The 23891-nt window shown below is 43.3% G+C and overlaps 3 protein-coding genes and 1 long non-coding RNA gene across 4 annotated transcripts; 1 reads left to right on the forward strand and 3 right to left on the reverse strand.

Moving 5' to 3' along the window:
• Window positions 1–760: 760 nt before the first annotated feature.
• LOC115578393 (homeobox protein Hox-A10) lies at window positions 761–7272 on the reverse strand. Its single transcript, XM_030411342.1, has 3 exons — window positions 7038–7272; window positions 2802–3816; window positions 761–1795 (listed from the first exon to the last, which is right to left on the reverse strand). The coding sequence occupies exons 2-3, from the start codon at window positions 3670–3672 to the stop codon at window positions 1521–1523; spliced, it is 1146 nt and encodes a 381-aa protein (XP_030267202.1). The 5' UTR covers window positions 3673–3816; window positions 7038–7272; the 3' UTR covers window positions 761–1520.
• Window positions 7273–8519: 1247 nt separating this feature from the next.
• Window positions 8520–11453, reverse strand: hoxa11a (homeobox A11a). The gene is made up of 2 exons (XM_030411377.1): window positions 10573–11453; window positions 8520–9786 (listed from the first exon to the last, which is right to left on the reverse strand). Exons 1-2 carry the CDS (start codon window positions 11237–11239, stop codon window positions 9554–9556), a joined length of 900 nt encoding a protein of 299 aa, XP_030267237.1. The 5' UTR covers window positions 11240–11453; the 3' UTR covers window positions 8520–9553.
• A 462-nt stretch (window positions 11454–11915) lies between these two features.
• On the forward strand, window positions 11916–16090 carry LOC115579121 (uncharacterized). Its single transcript, XR_003983589.1, has 2 exons — window positions 11916–13690; window positions 15471–16090. It is a non-coding gene; the product is annotated as an uncharacterized LOC115579121 (long non-coding RNA).
• Window positions 16091–20760: 4670 nt separating this feature from the next.
• Window positions 20761–23229, reverse strand: hoxa13a (homeobox A13a). The gene is made up of 2 exons (XM_030411402.1): window positions 22382–23229; window positions 20761–21890 (listed from the first exon to the last, which is right to left on the reverse strand). The coding sequence occupies exons 1-2, from the start codon at window positions 23040–23042 to the stop codon at window positions 21643–21645; spliced, it is 909 nt and encodes a 302-aa protein (XP_030267262.1). The 5' UTR covers window positions 23043–23229; the 3' UTR covers window positions 20761–21642.
• Between the last annotated feature and the right edge of the window lie 662 nt (window positions 23230–23891).

Raw genomic sequence — 23891 nt, forward strand, 5'->3', positions numbered from 1 at the left:
AACAGCTTTATGTCCCTGCTTTGCTTTTCCTTTTCTGGGTTCGATGTGTGTAACTGGGGCAATTAAGACAGTTTCATGTTGCAGAGTTAAGAAATGGACCCCAACAACATGAAACTACCTAAACCACTCGACAGTCGATCCGGCCCTCATGTGAAACACAATCAGCCAATTCGTAATGCAGCGTGGTCGCCGCTGCCGTCATCAAGCGTCCCAAAAAAAAAAAAAAAAGAAAGAAAGAAGTCGTCTGTATTGAGAAAGTAGAAGCTGGTTGTACACACCACAGTGGAGTCGCTGCAACAAGGCGCAAAATAGACAAAATACTGCACAAAGATAAACGGACTTACCTGATCCTGGATGCGTTAATCCCATTCAGTATTCCCAAACTAAAACAGAAGGTTGTGTTTTATCCACAGTGTATCTGTACAGTGGAGATTTGTAGCTGAGTGCCGGGCCTCCTCTCCGTCTGAAAGGCTCTCCCACGACTGAAGCAGCTCTTAGAGGAGAGGGAGAAACCTCATATAGCAGCCAGTCATAAAACTCTACAATAGCCGGCTGGGCATGCAGCTAGACGGCTTATAGCCTAATATCTTAATTATTTCCGATGGCCATTACGTTAGCCTCTAGAAAAGCTTAGATACTTCACAAAAAACCTCAAGCGAGGGGGCCCGTGTTATTTTGGAATTTCGAGCAAAACCCTTTTTCCTCCTCTTAAAGAAATACATGAACCCACAGTAGAAAAATACAAGCAGCTACTCCTCAATGCGAGCTGATAATTTATTAGGCATTACACAAAAAAAACCACAATGTCATATATACACAGAAATATACAATATAAACGTTCCTCCTTCACTTGGCACACCGCTGTCGCGTCCTCAGCGTGGATAAAGAATCAACGTATACATTTAGCTCGTACATAGAAGAGGCCTATATCATGGGAGACTACATCTAATGGTCATAAGTGAATTATTCTCCCCCTCGGTGATACATGGGCGTTATATTCCAGGGTGCTTCATTTATTTTTTAAATGTAAGAAAACTTTATATCATGCAATTCCAATTTAAGTAAAATAAGTTCATAATTGTTTGATTAAAATTTATAAAATAAGAAAATGTGCCAGCTGTGGGGAGAACTGGACAATTTTTCCAGCACACAGTGTGTTTGTTTTTTTTTTATCTTTCCTTTTTTTTTTTTAAATTGTGAAACTTGAACTCCACTGACACTTTCCAACCATACGACATATGTAACAGAAACAGGTCGACGTTACAAAAACACGACATCAGAAAACAACCAAACAGAACCCATAACATTCAGAATTCACCCCTCCCTCCCCTCCCGTTTCGTTTCTCAGTAGCTCACAGAGGACGATGACTTTAAAACCTGTCTGGAAATTAGAGAGAAGTTGAACCCCCACAGTGAAAAATGAGTCATTATGTGGACAAAGTGGTGAGGAAGGTTTGGGCGTCATTGATTCAGACCATTTTTTTTTCTCTCTGTTTCAAAATGTGATCACCTTCCGTTCATCACGAAAATCCGTAGTTGGAGGTGAGCTCGCGGATGCGATTTTCCCGCGTCATTTTCTTCAGTTTCATCCTGCGGTTTTGGAACCAGATCTTGACCTGTCTGTCCGTCAGGTGGACGCTTTTACTGATCTCTAGGCGGCGCTCTCGGGTCAGGTACATGTTGAAGAGGAACTCTTTCTCCAGCTCCAGTGTTTGGTGCTTGGTGTACGGACAGCGTTTCTTCCGGCCGCTTTTTGCTGTCAGCCAGTTGGCCGCGTTTTCACTTTGTGTGCCTCCTAAAGAAAATAGCAGATAGTAGAGAGTTTTACACACTGCAACATGAGAGGCATTGGCGTGTGTGTGTGTGTGTGTGTGTGTGTGTGTGTGTGTGTGTGTGTGTGTTCTTGGAGTAAGTGTGTGTGTCTGTTTGTCTATGGTTGTATTATACATGGGTTTACGCACTACAACAATAAGGCCCATGTTGTAGCCCATGTATGTGTGTGTGTGTGTGTGTGTGTGTGTGTGTTTCTAGTTGCAATTACACATTAACGTGATATGTTTGTGTGTGTGTGTGTGTGTGTGTGTGTGTGTGTGTGTGTGTGTGTGTGTGTGTGTGTGTGTGAGTGTCGGATGTGTGTGTGTTTGTGTGTGTTTTATGCGTAAAGTATGGCTTCTTTGTTGGAGTCACCAAACTTGGAGTTGAACACATTTAGACAATTTATAAAGCATTGCACAAAAATGTATAGTCTCATTGAGCAGTAGCACTGTTTGTGACATGAGGAGTTCATGAATATCAGAGATATTATTGGATAGACAATATGTATACAGGCCTACACACACAGACACACACACAAAATATGTGAACAATGTACAAGTATAGTTTACGCAGCGCTTGAAATAAATACTGGCTAAGGCTATAGGTATTCAAATTGTATAATACTGTATGTAAGTATCTGAAAATAGCTTATTTATATTCCATATTATTGTGAATTAGTTTAAATTAAATCAAATGTAGCTTTGCCTTGTAATTCTTCACTCATTTTACAGTTTTACGCATAATAATCCCGGATCTATCAACGCAAGTTTGCATCATTCTAATGGACTTATACAATAAAAACTAGTATTACTCGATTTAAGAGTAAATATGGAAATGCACGTTTTCACACCCGTGCCTCGAAATGTCACTGCAGTCTAGTAAGTCAAATAAAACCTGGCAGGTGTCAATAAAAAGCGTCACTCTACCTGCGCTGCATGCAAATTTAACAACAATGCAGGACCACACCTATATCGAACTAAGTTTACCTTTAGTGGCTTTTGCTGGTCTCTCTTTGTCATGGTCTTCTGGCTCGTCAGCTGAGGAGGCTTCTACATCCGAGGACTCGCGCGCCTCCTCGCTCCCCGGTGCAGCGTGAGGCTGCAGGTCTGCCTTTCCCGAGGACACGGGCTCCTCGGTGTTCCTCCCTTCCTCCGCCGTGGCTGGAGCAGAAGTCGAGACTGGTGGCGTGTGGAAGCGAGCGGGAGCAGTGGGGTGTAGGCCAAAATGAGAATGGGAAGGGTTCGGCTGGGGGCCGTTGGTGTTGTAAAGTTTATGAGAATGTGCGTGCGTCTGAGACAAGCGGAAGTAGCCCGGCACAGGCACTGAGCCCCCGCCGCCTCCGCCGCCGCCATCGGTGACTGTACACGAACTCGAACCGAGACCGGTTGTCGTTAACCTCGAATAAGTGAGATCTTCAGCGGTGGAGGCTTTGGGACACTTGGGCTGCTCATACAGGCAGTAGGTGCTCTCTTCCTTAATGTTCTGCGGGAACGAGCAGGGCGCGACCTGGGAGCCCACTGGGTGCTCTTGGTCCATTCGACATGACCTCTGCGCGTCCATCCACATCTCCATGCTGGACATGTACGCGCCTGAGCTGGAAACCATGTTCTGTGGACCCACATCACTCCGCTTACCCATACCTGGGAAGTATCCATAGTTGTGTAGTCCGTAAGGCACTTCTGTGGCGGTGCTATGGGGCACGCACACCGCGCTCCCCGTGTAGTGACCTCCGCCGCTCTCGCTACGGCCACTGATCAGAGAATCCACTAAAAACGCATTTCCTGACGGGGTGTCCGAACATGACATTATTGTGGTGTATTTTGGCGAAGGGAGAAGATAGCCCTTTCTGGCTGACATTTCTTGTGCAAAACATGCTGGATATGATTAGAGGCACCCCCCTTCTCCGCCGCGAGGACCGTAAGACCAATGGAAATGCTGGAAACAGGGTAGTCCCTCCCACTCAGCGACTACGTAGCAGCCGGAGCGATATCCATCATGGAGCTGAGGCAGAGAAAGGAGACAGCACAGTAATCAGTGTGTTCCCTCACCTCGCCTTAATGCACCACTACTGCCCCGTAGAAGGGGCGAGGTCCAACACGATGCAAAGTTTAAAACACATATTAATAACAAAGCTGTTAATTCTTCCTCCGGCTTTGAATTCAGCCGTGCCAACCAGCAAATAGTGTCTGAAACACTGATTCCTGCTTTGCTACAAATCAAATGCTACAACAAACCTCAGCAGCAGGCATAACAGAGTGATAGGCTTTAGATTTAGAAAAAGAATCAAACCTCTACACTGAAAAAACGCTCTGGTGAAAGTCCCAGCACCTAAAATAAAACTCTTTCGCTACAAACACACAACTAAGATACTACAGGTAGTCCACGTTAGAGGAAGATTTTGCAAAATCAAGTTTAAAAGCATTGTGCTGCAGAAACACACCAGCAAAGACATACAATAACAAAGTCCAGGGAGGTGGTGGTAGTAAAATGTTTAGGGAGAATTCGCCTTTGGCTAAATGACCTGGCAAGAAACCGCTTTATATGGTGCATCCTTTAGCCTCAAGACAGTCTGAACTCTTCCGCACTAAAAGCAAAGGTGTTAAGACTAATGCTGCCTGGGGATAGAAGGAGGAATATCAAACATTCGGCTTCTATCTCTCCCTTTTCTTCCTCTTCGTTTTCGTTTATTTATTTTCCCACAGGGAAGGTCTCTGTAGTAATTCATATAGTCGTTGAAGGATCTTGGTGTGCTTTTAAAATTTACTTTATAACATCAAACACTTTTTTTTTTTAACCTGAGGTTTTGGGCTAATATTGAATTATGTAAAACGCATTAAGACACCTCCGTGCGTAAACGACGGCGAACCAGTTCTCTGTCTGCAGCTATTAAAAACAATAAAAGTATTAGTCACGAAAAAAGGCCCTTTTCGAACAAATACACGGATCGTACTGGAACAATTACTGCACCTTTCAAATAATAAAATATTAATACAACATATATAACAGGATGAGCAATAACTGCCTTTATTAGAGCTCACCAGGAGCTGGTTTTGATAAATGTAATATATAAAACTTGCGCGCATTTAACTTCACATTTTACCTTCAAACATGAAAATATATTTAGGAAATTAGGATCAGTGTTATTAACAGCTGTATTTATGGTTTTATTCATTAATGTAGGATGCGGAATTAAGTTTATCTGTGCCCGATTTGACTTTACGCACAACACAGCAGAGCTTAAATCTGCATCTACTTTCGTTCCAAACCTCTGAGAACAAAAACAAGGATTTTGTTTCACCTCACAATTTATCCGTCTTTCTGCGTAACATCAGAAAATCCAAACTGTGCTCAGTATAAAACAATTCAAATACGTCCATCTGCTGCAAACAGGTATTGATCACGACTTTGTTGTGAGAGAAGTCGCACAGCAGAGCGCTACACAACAAAGCAGACATAAAGGTTGCACATACAAGTCATCCTGTCGGTCCAATTTGGGGCAATAAGGGCCACAATAAAACTCTCCTTCCATCTCGTAGTGTCCTTGGCCATGTGCACTCTATTGCTCTCCCCAGGTTGAAGTTAATCTCGGCCAGCTTTGCCATTACCAGGCCCAGGTGGTGGCCGCCACATCCCGCCGGGTTTGTTGTGCAGCCCTGTTGCACTGAAAATGAGGTGAAATTTCGGGAGAAATTCATAAATTGAGCCCATTTAGGTTCCCGAACGCTGCAGTCATTGACAGCTCATTTATGTAAACTGGCTTAAGATTTTTAGCGTGTCGACGGAGGACATTTGTCACTCCCTCCTGCTAAAAACGTACATATTTCAAATGGCTAAAATGACTGGAAGTTGGTCGGAGATTATTTATGTGTCTATGAATGAAGTGAAATAGTCTCTTTTAAAAGAAAATGTGATATATTAGAGAAATACATAAAATAAGGGCCTTTCTCTGCGGTGCGGGAGTTTTAAGGAGGAAGGCCGCGCGCCGAGCACTTGCGCCTGCTTATTAAATTCACAAGAAAACATACAATAATCCAGAAAACACGAAACTACTAAATACAGCCGAACGAACAGCATTAGTCCAAAGCATGTATGCTTTCCCCCGCAGCGGCCTGCTCTCTTATGGGACACATGAGCCCGTGAGGAAACTAAATACATCAATTAATTATGTGTGCCCGGTATTATATTGTTTTGGCCCGCACACTTCATGGTGTTGTCCTGGCACGGGGGCCTATCGATATCTCTGGGTTACAGTTATTAATTGTAGCTATTAAATCTTCATTTTCACAGCTGCCCGGCTATCATATCCTCAAAACAGTTTACTCTGACCACTGGCTTTGATCCGGCCCATATAATCGTGGCCGAAGAGGCCGTTTGAGTCGTATCATGTTCGTCCCGAGTGCAGTTATGAACAATAATGCCGCGTTTTATTACATCCAGCGGAAGCATTTATTTTTCACGAGAGACAAAGGAGAACGAGACTCGGTCCACACGCATTAAGGGTCCAGAATAGCCACTCGCCACTCGGACTGACACTGATAGCCGTGATAGTGCAGCAATGTGTCCATGACAGGAAGGAAAAGGGAGACGCTATTGCTGCCGTATCACAATCACATCTATCCGAATAAGAGCTTTTGTGCACTTGGCACGTACGGGGGAGTCTTTGGAAGGACGTCAAATGTCGTTAGTGGGTTTCTTTGAAGAAGAGGAAGAGGACCAAGAAGAATGAGCGCACGAAGCCAGCTGCTGTGATTTAAGATGAGCCGCTTCCGCACGCGATCTAAAAAAAATGAAATCATTTGTTTTGTGTCCAGCACCCACTGCTTCGTGCTGCATTTCTACACACTAACTGCTGTATCCCTTTTTCGTGGTGAATAATTAAAACAGACTTTTTCCCCAAATCCAAAACATTTGTGGCGAGACTGGACTGGTTGCTGATCTCTCCAGGTACGAGCCGGCCATGCTATACTTCAACCATTAAAAAGCTCTAGCTCAGCAAAATGAATAGCACATGCAGCATGAAGGCTTGGCACAGATGTGTTGCCTTATTAGGGCCCCCAGGAAGACTTTCTCCACCGCACGGCCCAGTGAGCACCGCAGAGAAATGTGGAGACTAAACTCAAAGCGGCTCCCATCTCAAAGTTACCGCAGAAGCGTCTTAAGGCCGAACACACGGAAGGTCTGAGCGAGCTATTCCAGCTCCGGCCTGTGTTGACAACTTTTACCTGCGTGCATTCGACGTGAGCTTGGAGACGAAGGATCCACGGCCATGACATTGGTCCCAACAGCGCCGCCCGGTGGTAGAGGAAGGTCCAATCCTGAGGGCAGCCGATCTACACGCCACTGATTCGAGGTGGATGAACCAGGCTTGGGGGGAAAAGCCTTTCAAATGAAGTCGATGCAGCGAGCGAGCAGAAGCTTTTTCCTATCCGTCCTCTCCCTGTCGTTGCTCTCGCCTCCTTGGTAACACAGTTAATAACCTTGGGTCTCAGACGGTTTATTGCACTGCACTCCAATTGTACAAATGCCCCAGACTCTCAGACAGCTTTTATGGCCACGTTGCTGCGGCAACGGGGAGGATGTCCCGTAATTAGGGACGGAATTCCAGCGCGCAGTAAAGGATGCGCAAGGCAAGGCCGGACTATGGCAGAGAGAGGCAACCATAAACTTCAGCCTCTCTCGCCGCGTTTATGGCCCTTTTGACTGTCATATATGAACGCCAATGCGCTGCGGCTAGCTCCCATAAACACAGTGATAACAACAGCAAACATGGCGACCCTAGCCAAAGGAGACTGCTGTTGGAGCAGTGTTTCCAAAGCCAATCAGCGAAATGACAGCGTGCACGTACAGACTACAGAGAGAGAGAGAGCGAGAGAGAGATAGAAAACAAAGTGTGTGCATGCTGAAATGCTGAATGTTTGGAAACAATACATTTTATAGGTATAGATAAAGGAGGACCTATACACGCTATCCAGAGTGGTTCAATGACAAAGATTTCCTTCAGATGGAATGCAGGAGTTGTAAAATAAAACATCTTATATGGCTCAACATATTGAGAGACGTGATTCAAAATAATTGCGAAACTCAATTTGAGAGCACAATGAAAACATTTCTGTTCTGTTTATATCTGTATTTATTCTACTGAAGCACACAACCACAGATTTAAGGTCACCCGCTCAAGTTGAACAAGAATCGACAGCTTTGTGATTCAATTTGTTGCTTTATTAACTTTTATTTTTAAAACTCAACATAAAATCACGTTTAATTTGCATTAGGTGGCGTTTTTCTGTTGTGTGTGTGCCTCGACTAGGTAGGACGGCTCATAATTTGCACGCGAGCGCTCAAATCTGCTGCACTTCAGTGTTTTTTAATTGTCTGCCATTCGCCATGGCACCAAACTGTGATCATTCCAAACCAGCGTGAGTTAAATGTGTGTATCTTGCGTGCGTAAAATGTTCCCAGTGTGCGTAATTCTACCCTCGAAATGTGTCAGCTCTTTCTTTCTTTTAAAACAAGAGGCTTGTGAATTAAACCATGACAAAGACAACACAAAAATAGAGTTTTTTTTTCAATAATCTTTTCATTTGTTTTTATTTGGAAATATAGTATAATACACAATAGTTTGGACATACCAAGCAATTGATTCAATGCGGTGACCCTGACCAGCCTTGCCCTGACAGCACACTTGAAAATGTATTTTTTTTTAAATCTTCGTGAGACAGCAAGTACCAAAGGATCACGAGTCATGAGAAAAATATTCTGTAATGCGTATCAATATGAGACCGAAGAGGCCCGCTGCGTTTACCTGTGTGAATATGTTGGGCGTGTACCTCAGTGCAACTCCACACGGATCCAGTAGACAAGCTTATCTCTCTGGTTTGGCCTGCATTATCAATACTCGACTGATAGTCTCCAAATAATCAAAAGGGACGACACTGATTTGTGAAATGAAAGATACGCAACATATAAATAGTCATAGCCCGAGCAGTCAATGAGCAGGCGACGGGAGAGACGACTAGATCTGGCATTCGAGGTCAGCCCAGTCTGAACAACGAATCCCAACAGCCTGCTTGTAATAATTGACTTAGTTAGCCGTGGCATTAAACAGAGATAGTAAACGAGTGGCTACAAAATAAATAAGCACACAAAACAGGAACACATTACATTCTCATCCGTTCGGACTCATTATTTGGTCACACCAATATAGATTCAGTTATTAAAGTCACATATTCGCCATCGTCCTCAAACGGAACCACCTTTTCTGATTTTAAAACAAAACAAAAGCCTAAAATAAATCTTTTGATTACAAAATACACTTAACCAGTCAATTAGTGACTGCTAATTTTTCTCGCCCGCATAAAAGGAGAATAAACGAGGCGCCCTGTGAGTCACTGCAATATTAACACGGGCCTTCGCGAGCGCACAGACAGAAATGTCTTTTTTTTAAAAAAGAAGAAAAATCCGTTTCCACATTTTCCCTCGTCAACAGAGTCTGAAGACCGAAATCAATGTCCACAGTCTGCTTTAATTCATGCTCTGTCTTTGGGTTCTTCAGATCACAGGATACTGTTGTCCTCGAACTTGAAATTAACCATCGAGTAGTGTTGTTGTTGCTGCTGCTGTCGCGGCCATTGTGGTACACAGTGTACACACAGGGAGAGTCAGTCTGTCTGTAAACGCAGTCAGTCCACACAGCAGCAGGAGGACTTTTTAAGAAGCTGTGTCGGTGCTCTTTTCACCCCTAAAGCAGAGGATTAGACGTGTAATATTGTAATCTATCTCTGTTGAGCTTCTTCTCCTTCATGCGGCGGTTCTGAAACCAGATCTTCACTTGTCGGTCGGTGAGGTTGAGCATCCGAGACAGTTGCATGCGTTTCTCCTTGTTAATGTACACACTGAAAAAGAATTCTCGTTCAAGTTCTCGGATCTGATATTTGGAGTACGGGCACCTTTTCTTGCGGGTCCTCTGTCCATCTGGAAAGCAGGAGAAAAAAGAAAAGAAGAGCGGTCACAGAAAATATAAACACTTCAAATTAGCCATGACTATGTTTAAAAAGAAAAGATTCAACCGGTTCGGATGTAGCCAAGATTACGCACGGGCGGATTTCCTCTACATAAAGCATATTTGCCATTACAATATTTCAAGTGTCATATTCGGACTGGAAAGATGACAAAACCACTGGCTCGCTGGGCAACACACTTGGGCTTTGACCTTTTCTAACAAATGAAAACAACACGCTCACTTTCAGATATCAGCTGCTCACAGCAACAGGAGCCGGTTTCTATGAAAATGATTGGTTTTATAGGACGTATAAAAAAGGGCAAAATGTACAAATGGGAACACAGGATCTCCATGATGGCTTTAACACAAGAGCTCGTGTGTGCTAAACCTTAAACCAGAGGCACCACCCTCATTACATGCAAAGCGCTCCTTTAACGTTAAGAAACCGTGAAACAAGCTCGCTTATAATACGAGGAATGGACGCAGGTCTGTGTCGGAATCCGCATTCATAAGCTGGGTGCCTTCTGGAAACGTAAGGGAGTGTTTTAGAAAAATCGCCGGCCTGATGTCTTTCACGGCCAATTTCAATTCCAAACACGTGATCCTGCAGTTTATAACAAAGTTTTGTTGGGGGGTGGGGGGTCTACAGGCCCTCTATAAACCTTATATGCTTATAAAACAGCATATAAAAATTTTAACAGCAGCGCGCAAGATTGCAAACTTTCTCTCATAACCAGGGCGCTGACTTTAATACGTACTGCTGCTGCTGGATTTCTCCTCATTGTTGCCGGAAGATAACTCCGGGCTGCTCGTCTCCTCCCGCGGCTCCTTCGCCTCGGTGTCCCTGCACGACGTTGCGTCCTCCGGCGCCGAGCTGGGCTGCTTGGTCGGGGTTTTGTCGCCTGGGTAGCCATTTGTGGAAGAGCTCTCCGACGCGTTCCCGTACGCCGTCTCGTAAAACTGGTCGAAGGCTTGTGGCAGCACGCCATTTCTGCCCACATTCCCGTAGAAATTGGTGGCAGCGGAGCCGGCGCTTGTATGGTGGTGGTGGTGGTGGTGGTGGTACGCGGCGGCTGCAGCAGCAGGGCTGTTTTTACCGAACATGTCCCCTACAACGGCGCTTTGCGCCGACAGACAGTCCCGGTGCACCATGTCCTCCGCGCTGGGGTAGCACTGAGACAAGTTCCCCCGGTGCGGCCATTTACCGGACGCGTCAATGGCAGCATAGTCCCTGAACGTCACCTCTCTGACGGGTTGGACCTGCGGCAGGTTAGAGGAGTAGGAGTATGTCATGGGGCGGGTGGACGGGGTCTGGGATAAAAACGAGGGAAGACCGGAGAAATCAGCCCCCGCCGAGACGTAATAAGTGCAACTGGGCAAGTACATGTTTGATCCGACGGGGACCCTTTCGTCAAAATCCATCATCGTAGTTCACCCTCTACTATAACTCTATGTTAGGTTCTATTCCTCTATAACCGCCCTGAACATGGCTCTGAAGCGCCGTGCCTCCTGCCTCTTTGAAGCAGGTTCGCTGAGCAGAAATTTGGAGACGTAAGCTGACGTGGAGAGCCATCTCCATCCACTACTCCACGGAGGAGGAGGTCACGTGACCACGCGGCAGAAATTGACAGATTTTCAGGCTGTGTGTGTGTGTGTGTGTGTGTGTGTGTGTGTGTGTGTGTGTGTGTGTGTGTGTGTGTGTGTGTGTGTGTAGGAAAGAGAAAGAGAGTGTGTGTGTAGGAGTGTAAGAGTCATGACTGCTGTGTGTCCTAAAGCTTGACATTGGTGGTTTATCGCCATGGCGGCTTAAAAAAATGAATTCCTGAACATGCAACAAAGTCAAAGGAAGAAAAAAAAAATATTATGCTGGCTTTTAAAAGAGAAAACAGGGATTTCGATGGAAGCTTTTACCAAAATATCAGTATTAATTTCACAGATGTTCTTTTCCTATTACGCACTAATCTATCCTGGGAAAATATCTGCGCGTAATTTGAGCTTTTCTACTTTTCCTTGCTTATAAAAATTATTTATGCGAATGTGTGGAAAATAAAAAGGATTTTTTTGGAAGCTAGCTGGTCAGGGCCCTATCTGACAATAACATTAACTAAACCGGCATTACTGTGCGCAGATAACATGGACCTGAATTGGAGGAAGGAGAAACCCTCCTTATCTCTGAAGACTGCTTTTAGAAATGTCTTAGTCATCATCGTTTGGTGGTTTTACAACGTAGCATTTGGCCCAGTGGGCATTTGGTTATCAGGGTCATGTTCAAAGTAGCGGCTAATGTTTCAACTGGCTTCAGCCTTGCGTGAGTGCCACTATAAGCAAGACTCAACTGAAATTCGGACGAAATAAACAAAGGATACGGTCTGACAATGTGTAGAGAGGAGAAAACAAACACCCAGACAATGAAGTTTGTGGTCTGTTATAACTTACTCCACTGAACAAGTTTTTTTAAAGCTTAAAGTTTAGATCATTTAAAACATTTTCTTGTTTTTTTCTCAGTTTGTGGGTAAAAACGGAATAGACCTGCATACACTTTTCGGAACAGACCGAAGGCTTGCTCAGGAAAAAAGGTGCAAGAATTGATACTCTGTCACCTGTAATCATGAAAAACACGCTGCTTCAAGAGTCAAACCTTACAACCTCTTAAAAATCACCAACTTATTCTATTCCTGAATGATCCTCGTCTTGCGGCTCTGTTTCGTCTCATATTAAATATTTATTGGATCCACTAACAGCTCCAAAAGTCGAAACATTCGAGCCCGCTCCACTTTTACGCATGGCTATTTCTTCACATTTTCTTGCAAATATTTATTCTAATGTGCGTCGTGGATGAATAGGACAGCTTCCAGGATTTTACAAGACACTTTTATGTTTTGATGGGGAATAACTTCCAACCCATTCTAGATTTTTCCTTCTATTTATTCCCACTACGCAAATGTGCATACATTTGCAGGAATCTCTTCAACAAACACACGAGAAGAAATGTTTCCAAACGCACATATTTTAAATACCTCCAGTTGTTTTTCACAGCTCGAAAAATACGAGATTTTCCCCGGGAATCAATTTTTAAAACCTGATTGTGAATAAACTCAAATATCTTGAGGCCAAATGCGCCAATAATTTTGGATTAAAGATTTCCTTTATACTGAAATTAGATTAAAATAAGACAACGTGTACCAATTATCTTCTGGACTGCAGAAATGTCTTCTATTTGATTTGGAAAGCATGTCACCGAGCACATTCCCGGCTTCTCTGCTGTGTGGCCACCGTGCAGCTTGTTTTGGAGAGGCTGCAACCTGACTCTAATGTGCTGTGAATGAGCGACCTGAGCTCGGATTAAGACCGCCGCGGCTGGCCGGGCCCCACAGCCCGATGTGCACATGGTGATCCGAGGGGCTACTGATGGCATATGTGAAACACAACCTTAAAATATCACACACACTAAGTCGGTACAAGCACCAACTAACGCCCTGTGAGTGTACCAAAACAGGAAAAAATATGTAGTCTGAGATATCCTCCGTCCTGCTCGCAGGCCGTTTTATTTGGATAAATTGCAGGGACACAAACAACTCGAGTGTCTTTGCGGCCACACGCTCCGCCTCTCAGGCAATCCAGACAAATTCTACGAGTTGTGCTGAAGCTTTTAAGCTGTAATTGAGCACAGGATGCCCAGGAAAACCAAAGCCAGCTCTGCACAGACCTGCGTTTTTATAGCTGCTATAGTATTCTGCTGCGCGTTTTTTTTTCTCCTCGGCCAGACAGACACCACAAAACTGGCCAAGCGTGATGGGAAGTCGCCACCCGGACTCAAAGTCAGCAGCTGAGAATTTTCAGTGAAACAGAAATACATCATATCTGTGCATAACTACGGTAAGATTTCTTCTCATGATAACCAAGCATATCACAAACAATTTGCCTAAGAAATAAAATAATTGTCTTAAAAAAAATAGGATTTAATCAAGCAAGCACTGAAAAACATAAGCCAATGTTATGTCAAATGTGGTTTATATTAAAAGGAAGTCGTTGTGTTGAGCCTCTGACCATCCTTCTGTGGTTTTTGGCCATCAAATTGCAGTCTGGCGCTGCGTAAAAGCTCTCAAAGCCAAAGCTTTGTCTGTACGGTCGACTTCAAGTTCGGGGGAGGGAGAGGGTCCTTCACACAGAGCAAAGGGCCCACTGTGCCCCGGATGGAGTTCCTTTAATTGCTTTTGCATTCACGCAGGCTTTAGGTTACAAGATTGGTCGATAATGTGAGCCTGTAAGTCTGAGCTGAGGAGAAGACAAACGAACTTCACCTTCGCACTAATAGTGTATCATTAAAGTAGTAAGGCGTTAATATAGTGTCTCGTTTAGGTTTGAAATTAACTTGAATAGAGCTCTAGATAAATAATAATAAATTGTTCCATCAGGCTGTGAGGTTGATAGTAGCGTCATGTCAAGCGTTTTACGCAAATGAAAACATTCAGTTTATATCAGACTAGAGACATAAAGGGAAACATAAAGCCTCAGAAGATAAACATTAACTCACTGACTATTGAAAATAAACCACAATGAGTGACTATGGAGGAGGAGTGAACGTCTAGAAAGATAGAATCAGTGTTTTTACTCAGGCACAACGTTTTCATGGCCTTTATTTAATTCTATATATCGTATAAACACACACACAAATGGCTAACATTAACTGGATTAAATAAGACACTAGAAACATCTAACTATATAAATACATAGATAATAAAACAGCGTATTTAACTTTAATTTAAGTGCAACTCCTTAGGCGACAGAAGCGCTTGGGATTTTGTCAGGAAGAGAAAGCGACGCACAGATAGCCTCAATCCGCGCGCCATAAAACCTCTCCAGACAACAAGTAAACAATCGAGTGTGGGGAGGATCTGGAAGTACAGTTTAACGCCACGTCAGGTAGGCCTGTGGGCTGTAAAGGGGGCTAAATAGGCGCATTCAGTGTCTTGCAAAGAAGCCTCCTGTAGTTTAAGTCTTCAGGCGAAATGAAAGGCGCACAGAGCTTTAAGTGCAGGCCTGTTGTGTTGTTTTCATCTGGTGGAAAAATGAGCCACCACACCTGCGCCTCAAAGCATCCATTGATACTTCAGCTCGGAGTGAAAACATCGTATTTAGTGGAGAGCTTGTAGAGCAGAAGGCCGAAAAGATACAGACTGGCGACAGTGAGAAGACGGGTGCCAGAAGTAAGCGCTGAACGCATTTACACTCACACATCCACATGAACTGATCAGAAAATACAATTTAACCAAACATAGATGTTTGTAATGCGCACAAGCAGCGGTGGCAAAAACAAAACAAAACAAAGCTGAGCTCATTAATAAATGTAAAATTTTCAGCCAAACCAGACATTAAAACTATACATTTACGCCTGCACTTCCGGTGTATTTTTACACATTAAGATTGTGTTTTTAAAAAGTGTTTTTGAACTTGAATGTTCTCGTCTAAGCTGCTATCACGTTGCGGCTCCACTGATACGATCCTACAGTTACGGGGGGGAAGATTATAAAACCATCAGACTGAAACATGAAACAATCAGAGCTCGTTGTTACAGTTGGCGCACAAATGAACGAGCAGAGAATGTATCAGTAAATTTGAACCTGATTGGGCCAACAAACTGTTGATTTATCCACAGGTGACAGAGATGTGGGCCGACGGATGTGGCGACGACAGAGGGGCCAGGCGGACCACACAGGGGCCAAACCAGGGAAACTGATCAACTCCACGGTCAACGGGAGCACCTCTGACTCACCAGCGGAGACTCACAGTGCAGCCGCCGGATCAGCCCGGAGAGAGTATTCTGGGAAACGAGGAGCGGACCTGGACAAAAGGACACAGACTGGACTTAAACTGCGGGAATAAATGATTTCCTTATTTATTTATTTATTTATTTATTTATTTATTTATTTATTTATTTTCAAACAACAGGCAAAAAGATCGACAGAAAGTAAAAATCAAGCTGGTATAAAGATCAGTAAATTAACTCACAATGTGCAAAATGAGGGCGTTTGCGTCAGAAAACACTCTTGCGCACTTAATTGCGCACTTGTTTTTGTGGGATTGTGCAACAAAAACACATTTAGACGATTAGAAAATTGAATGTAAACATTTTATTCCTGCCCCGGTATTGTATGCGCATGCCCAAACAAGGACATTTCCAACATTTTAGATAAATAAGATAAGATAGAGAATAATTAAGCTTGTTCTGTTTAAAGAATGTCTTCCTCTGATTAAATAAATATCCTTCCAGATGTGTTTCTGTTTGAACATCTGTCCTTCATGTGACGTGAACATAATCTTCCACTAAATGCTAAAATAGATTATTTCAAGGTAACAAAAGCTAACGCTGGACGATCTTTAGTCAAACCTGCGCAGCACTTAAATTATATTTAATACATACATTTAAAACAAAAACAAAAAATAGATCACATCGCTGTTTTTCCCGCATGTGAAAATGTCGGTTAACGCTCACAAACACATCAGAAAGTCTCAAATTAAAGATATTCTAAATTAAAATAAGCAGGTTTATTTTATATATTAGTATGAAACGAAAACGTCGCCGCGTGATTATTGTTTCACCTCTGTGGCGCATTTTTCCTTCGAAGCTCAAATACTGATGAATAGAACGAATCACACGGCGGATGTTTTAGTTTCATTCACAGATCTTCACTGACTCAGGCTCTTATAGTATATATGTATAGATTATACAATTTGTTACTTGCTTTCACTCACAGTTTGAGGATTCCCATCGATTGTATTTCAGTCAATAATCTATTTTAGTTGAAAAACAGCCCAAAACTGGGTCAAAAGTTTGCCTTCTTATTGGCCCTTGTATTGATTCATTTTGTGCAGAAATGCACCAGATCATTGTCTGCACAGGACGCGAATATGAAGCGTCTTTCAGCGGTCTATGAAAACATTCAAAGACACGGATGAGGCGTTTCGATCCGCAGTCACGAGGATTTTCAAGAGAAACAAGCTGCAGTGTTTATACCGAGAGGTTTGCTGCACAAAGTGGCTTCACAGATAAATATCTGGTGCGGATCGATGTTCATTCTTTGATTTTAATCAACACCAAACGTGTATTTTATGTTCGGGGAAATAACTGAGTGTGTGTCCAAGCAGACAACAAGCCACACGACCCGAACAGACCCTCTGCTGTCTTTGTACAAATTGCGTCCTCGCTGTTCATCTTTCTTTTAAACACGCCTGCACATCCTTCATGAACACGCACTGTAAATTATCTGGCATTTATATATCAAACCAAATGAGATCAGGACGTGAAAAGCCCCTCTGCAGAGGAATCAGGCGCAGCCAGGGACACGGAGGAGGCTTTCACATAATCTCGGTCAAGTGCTTCTATTTGACCGCTGTCACGGTCTCGGATAAGCTTATGTCTGCTCCGGTCTTTGAGCTGTATTACGAGATTATCTTCCAAACTCGCTCTCTCAAGCTTGACCAGAGCTATATTGTTGGCTGACTGAAGGTTGCAGGCCTCGCCTCCATTACGCGCAGAGACAGCGAAGGTCAATGTAAAGAGCAGTGCCTGGCGTTGGCCCTGTCTGTGCTCAGCCATGTCTGACAGGCAGGGCAGAGACGCACAGGGCTGCAGGCTGGATCTGAGGTCCAGCAGAGTGTGTTCCGGTCCGAAAACCTCTCAGGATGTTGAGTTATTACAGATGTGATAACACAGGAATTCTGTCTGCGAGGGTGCAAAATAGTTAGTTTAATTAATTTGATGACAACAAACCTTGATTTTATTTTTATTTTTTTTTTAAGAGGCCATTTTTATTGTTAGTGTGACTTGAGACTGATACATTTAAAATATGTCTCAGACTTTAAAACAGATGTTTGAAGTAAGAAGGAAATAATTTTAATTTATTTTTACTTCCTTCACTTGTTTGTGATGAAAGCAGTGTGGATTTGATGGAGCTCCATGAATATATATATACATATATATACATATAGGACATTTTTTTATATATATATAAAAATGAGGTGGTTTGATCCCATTTTGAGTGCTGAGATAGAAACTGTGATTCCCTCTGTGGCCTGAGTGTGGCAGCAGAGCTCAACTCTTCCTCCGGTGTTTCCTGCCACCGCCGGTGGGCGGGCCAATCACAGAGGGCTCGTGTGAGGACAGACGGACAGGCGGCGCACTGAGCGTCGAGCTATGGACTGTCACGTTAAAGGAGGCGGGACTTGTCAGCTTTGTTTTGGTTCTCAGCAGGCCAATAAGACGCTGCCGTGCTCCCTCGCAGCCAATGAATTGCCGCGCTTGCGCACGTCACTGCAGCAAACTTCCGCTCTAACGCGTCAACACTTTCCGGCTCTTCTGTGTTTTTGGACTACAGCAGTCAGACATCTCTCTTTTTTTTCATCCCATCTCTGAGCGTCTTGTGTAACACGTGCGCGCCCCGCCGTGCCTACGTCAGAGGACGTGAGACTTGGCCACGCCGCATTCCGTGCTCGCGGACGCGCTGTCTCACATTTCTGTGGTGTTTGCGTGAGTCAGCCAGCTGGCCATGTGCAAGTCATAAGCACCAGATATCAGACTGCTGCACATTTAAACACACTACAGGACTCAGGCTTCATCTGGCCGCTGCGTGATCCAGAGTTAATGTTTGTTTAGACTTCTGGATATCTGCGGTTTTCATAAAACTGTGAACAAATAAACTTTCATTTTAATACGATGACACTAAATCTGATGTGTTTAAAGAAATAATCTTTTGGGTAAAAAAATTAAATCCCACAAATAAAAGCAAAAGTTTAATTGGACTAAAATGTACCAGATAGTTTAATAGGCTGCTTAACATTGTTATTAATTATCACTACAACTATGACTAAAGATAACAATGATAATGATAATTATAGTAATAATAAAATGATAATAATAATGATAATAATAATAATAATAATAATAATAATAATAATAATAATAATAATAAGGCTGTGGATGAGAATTGACAGAAACATTTAAATGATCCAGGTCGTTTATTTTTTCTACACATGTGAGTGTGAACGAGGAGCGCGAGCGCCTTTAGTCACCGTGAGGAGTGAACACAGGATTTATGAAGAACACGATGTGCGATAATCTTCAGTTCACGTGTACGTGCTTGAAATTAATGGGAGAAGACAAAATGCATTACGCTTTTACATTCCGCAAAATGGCCTAAAACAATTATATCAGCGCGTAAATCAAGCTAACAGGTGGAGGAGGCCGCCAGAGGAGCCGGAGCTGTGAGGAAGGCGGGGGTTCTGGTTTCACGCCTGACGTTTCACTGCCAGTCAGACTGAATCATGTCCAGTAATGCAGCCGATATTATGGGATGTCTGGTTTCTGGCGGAAGCTGTGTTTAACAAAAACAAAAACAAACAAACAAAAAAAACTCTTTGTCTTTTAAAGAAGATATTCTGGAACAATAGTCATATTTCATACATTCATTATAGAGAGTGAACGATGATGAATGCGCGTGAGGAGTGGACCGGACCGGGCCTGGCTTCGTCTCCAGCACGCGCGCTAATGTTACCAAACCAGGCAGCGAAGGAGAAAATAAATCCAGATTAAACTTTTCATAAATTAAACCTTCAATTCAGCTCATATTTACACAGCCGAGAACCTTTAGGCTACATTTTTTTATTTTCAAAAAGTGACGCATTTTTACGCAGAAGTGTCGCCGCGAGCGCTCGAGCCGCACCACGTCATTATATTTTAAAATCACATTCTTAATCATTTAATTTCCTTTCATCACAGCCACCGAGAGCCATATTAGTAAAAGTAATTTTATTTTTCTATTTCTGATTAATCTTGTATCAACAGAAAGCCAACAGAAATCATCAAACTATAATAAAAAAAGAAGCAAAAGAGGGATTCGACGTGTCGCGTCAGATCGCCGGGAAATAAACTCATGGAAAACATTCAGAAAGAAAGAAACAAAAACGGAGATCGTCGCCTTTAGTTTCCACAATCCCTTGATTGAATCCCTTTGTTCCCTTTCAGCTCAATATATAAATGTAATCCACATTTAGTGATGCACTTTAAACAAATCCATTCGTCTTTTCTAATATCGGAATATATTCACACTCGTAACACTGAGTGTGTGTGACTGCTGCATTTCATTGAGGAAATGTGAATATCAGAGCGTTTTATTTGTAAGTTGACGCGGATTTAAAAACGTCATCTTAAAAAAAAAATGTGGATTTTACTTTTGAAATGTGATTATGAGGAAAATAAAAAACCGCTGAGAAAAAAACACACGTTCACCTCAGAGCCCCTGCAGACTGAACGTTGTTGCAATCATTCTTGATATTTTACAGCCAAACACATTCAGAGCAGTGAGAATATTACGCAGCGTTTTAAAAGAGCTTATGTTTGATAATAATTTAAAATAAAGGAAATTCTGCTGCGCGTTCCACCTGCGCGTAATTGTCTCCTCGGCAAAAGTCAAAGACAAAAATCTGAAGACTGAGAAAAATAAAATCATTATTAGTATAAGTATTTTATTCTTGTCGTTTTTATTCTGTTATAAAACCTTCTTCGTGTTTATCATTATCGTTATTGTCTTCATTATTAAGCAGGCCTCAGTTCCGCATGTGACGTTTGAACACCAACAACGAGGAGAATGTGTCACCACGCCGCCGCTAGATGGCGACGTCAGCCTACACTTCAGCGCACACTGGCCTCAACTGACTTATTCCATCTCCCCTCAGAGCCAAACACCACTCCACTGCACATTCCACATGTTGGAATTCCTTAATAAAATTTGTATGAAGTATTTCTTAACAAATAAAAGCTGCCACACAACACAGGCAGAGCCACAACGAGAGATCTTCACTCTTTTGGGTTTTGGGGGGCCTGTAGGAGTATTTTGAAGCGAACCTTTGAGGCCTGCAGGAGGAAAAGATGTTAAAAACAAACTAAGATATAAACCAGTCCATGTTTTATTGGGACGGACTTCAACACCGACATACTGGGACTCACACACAGATAACCTGGATATCATGCCGGACTTTACTTTATATACAACCACATGAATAACGCACACATTATAAAAGCTATGATCGATATGAACACATATCCCGAACGATTATCTAAGCATTATAATAAGCAGGATTGCACCATGGAACGGATATGAATGAGAGCACGGGTTCATATGATGAGACTATACGAGCTAAGCATGTGAGTTTTTTTTTTTTTAATTCTTTCTCTTTCTTTCTTTCTTTTCTTTTTTTTTCTTTTTTTTTTTTTAAAGGAAGCCAGGAGAGATTAATATTTAACATTCCCAAGGTCCAAATCCGTCACTTCCTGTGAATCTTCGCATTTTTATCACTCTCGTAAAAAGAAAAACCTTGCAGATAAAGGCGTAGCTCGGTGGCGCACACCTTTTCTGAGCTGGGGGTCAGTTTGTTCCTGTGTTGAGAGTGAGCATGCCAAAAATAAAAAATAAAAATAATAAAAAATAGAGAAGAAGTCACACATACAGTCAGCTATATATTTTCTCTCGACTCCTTAAGAACAATATTTAACAACAAGTGGCAGGACGCACGCGGGGGCTCCGGGACTCAAAGGCCTCCGAGAAGTTTTTGTTCCAGAAGCTCCACAAATACACAAATACATCATGTTCAGTCAGGAAGGAGTTCTGCTGATCCAATCCATGAGTCCAAACGTGTGTGTGTGTGTGTGTGTGTGTGTGTGTGTGTGTGTGTGTGTGTGTGTGTGTGTGTGTGTGGGCCTGGTAGTTTATCTCCCACGGATAATTGTCCCGTGATGAAAAAGGATGGAAAAAAAAACCAAAACAAAAAAAAAACTAGCTGATGGTTTTCAATTTGTTGACAACCTTCTTCTCCTTTACGCGTCTGTTCTGAAACCATATCGTGACCTGCCTCTCGGACAGGTTGGTCTGGGCTGATATCCTCCTCCTTTTGTCCTTCGTGATAAATTTATTGGCGGCGTACTCGCGCTCGAGTTCCTTCAGTTGCACCTTGGTGTATGGCACGCGCTTCTTTCTTCCGCGTCGATAAGAGCCCGAGTCTCCTCCGGCGTGGGACACCGCGTCTGAGAGGAGACAAAGGAAGCTGTCATGATCTGCGTCTCAACAAGTGGACGTAGCCTACTCTCCATACTGGCATTTTCTCCTCCAATAAATTAAATGTATTAATAACTGAGTCCAAATAGAATCAAATTATTCCAGATTTGCTGTGTGGAGTGTGTCCATATAAAAACACATGTGGACTACTACGTGATGATAACATTGTATTAATAAAAATAAAAACTGCAAGGATTATTTATGGGAAGGAAACAAAAATGATAATCTCAGCGCATCACTTTTTTCATTTCTTCTAATAAATAACCTAAACATTTTCCATTCCTCACATTATTTCAGTCATTTTCTTGTATTCAAATTGTGCTATTTGTTCTGCAGTTGACACTCCAACTGACATTTCATGCACCACCTATTCTTTACAATGATTCTCCTGTTTGGTAACACACTAACATGTCGAACAGCTCCGTCCTGTGAAAGCTGGACTCTGAGGGGCGCTTCCTACCTGGTATGGAGGACTTCCACATGTGTCCGGGCTGGGGCTGCTCCTTGGCGCAGTAAACCTGTCCGTTCCAGCCGTTCGCGGCGAGAGTCCACGGCTGGTAGCTCTCCATGGGCAGCAGGGACTCGTGTCTGGCCTCTGACGGCGCACTGATAGTTGGCACCACGGGGACGTCCAGGTAGCTGGGCACAGGTTGGTATGGGCCTGAAGGGTAGGTCGGATAAAAAGCGAATTCCTTTGCCCGAGAGGTGAAGTCGTCGCCCGAGGCGGACGTGTCCATGTATTTCTCTCCATACGCGGAGGGGGGCTGCGCTCCACACGACTTTATGCTGCTGTGATGCGACATTCTGCACGGATAATAGCCGCTACCGAAGTACCCATACGGCAGGGAAGCGCTGGATGAATTCTGAGCTGCAGAACAGGGGCTGCACTGCTTCACTGGCTCGCCCATGCCGGAGGTGGGCAAGTCGCTTGACGAGTAAGCCGTGCTGGGTGCCAGGGACGCGGGGTGCGCCATCAGATTCCTACACTGGTTCGCAGCAAAGTTGCCACCAGCAAAACCCTCCATGTTCTTGCTCACTTCATCGGAACCGCCGCCGTTGTCGTAGAGGAACATCACCGACGGGTCGACCCAGCGAGGACGGAGGAGCAGTGACGTTGTCATAGCACGGCATCCAACATTGAAGCTTCTGGCTCTTTTTTAAAAAGCCCAGAGACTGAAAAAAGGAGATACTGGTTCCCAGAGAGTATGCCACTCTGACGCGCACAAGAGCGCCGAGGTTGCGCAGCTATTGGCCCAGATGTTGTCACGTGACCAGGCTATGCAAAGAGGACGGTAAACATCAGCGAGTACAGATAATTAAATGGAGAAAAATGCGGCGAAGTAAGGTGACCGTACCTATGAAGGGATTTCGCGTTTGTCGCTTCTGTTTGAATTCAGATGGATTTTGTGCCTTTGTTTTTTAAAGTAAGATACTTCTAGTAAGAGTAACCTACTTTTTATTCATATCAGGATATATTTAATAATCCTAAATGCTTTAATTGGACATTATTGTCTTGAAAAATGTGCATCATAAAGTGTGTGGTTGAAATAAAAGTCGATTATTTAAACGTTTTGTAGAAAAATGACTTAACCATCTACATATGACAAATATGCACAGCCTTGTGGCCTTTACGCACGCACACTGACCAGCCTTTGTGTGCTTTGCTCGAGGACGTGGGTGTCTCTACACAACCATTTAACAAAGAGGAGTCCAATTTATAACAACATGACGTTAAAGTATATCATATTCCGATGCTGCACATGATTTACAAGGAAGTAAACAGATTCCTGTCGCCCGCTGATGCATAGAAACAATGTGTAGTGTGTGATACCTGTCCGTGCGGACTCTGTACCAAACTGCGCATTCAGTATGGGAAATGTGGAAATGCTTGGGAGAAGCATAAGAGTCGACATGTGTCAAGTTATTTCATTTATGGGTGCACATATTTGTAGGATCGCAGCCAGAATCCC

Source organism: Sparus aurata, chromosome 3, assembly GCF_900880675.1.
Source record: "Sparus aurata chromosome 3, fSpaAur1.1, whole genome shotgun sequence".
In the NCBI taxonomy this organism is placed as follows: Eukaryota; Metazoa; Chordata; class Actinopteri; order Spariformes; family Sparidae; genus Sparus; species Sparus aurata.

What these genes read in the sequence shown, in the direction of transcription:
- hoxa13a (XM_030411402.1), bottom strand. Translation starts at nt 23,042, where the DNA reads ATGACAACGTCACTGCTCCTCCGTCCTCGCTGGGTCGACCCGTCGGTG. An exon ending in GTGGAAGTCCTCCATACCAG is followed by an intron (nt 21,891 to 22,381) that starts GTAGGAAGCGCC and finishes GTCTCCTCTCAG; the next exon opens with ACGCGGTGTCCCACGCCGGA.
- LOC115578393 (XM_030411342.1), bottom strand. Translation starts at nt 3,672, where the DNA reads ATGTCAGCCAGAAAGGGCTATCTTCTCCCTTCGCCAAAATACACCACA. An exon ending in ACCAGCAAAAGCCACTAAAG is followed by an intron (nt 1,796 to 2,801) that starts GTAAACTTAGTT and finishes TATTTTCTTTAG; the next exon opens with GAGGCACACAAAGTGAAAAC.
- hoxa11a (XM_030411377.1), bottom strand. Translation starts at nt 11,239, where the DNA reads ATGATGGATTTTGACGAAAGGGTCCCCGTCGGATCAAACATGTACTTG. An exon ending in GGAGAAATCCAGCAGCAGCA is followed by an intron (nt 9,787 to 10,572) that starts GTACGTATTAAA and finishes CCTGCTTTCCAG; the next exon opens with ATGGACAGAGGACCCGCAAG.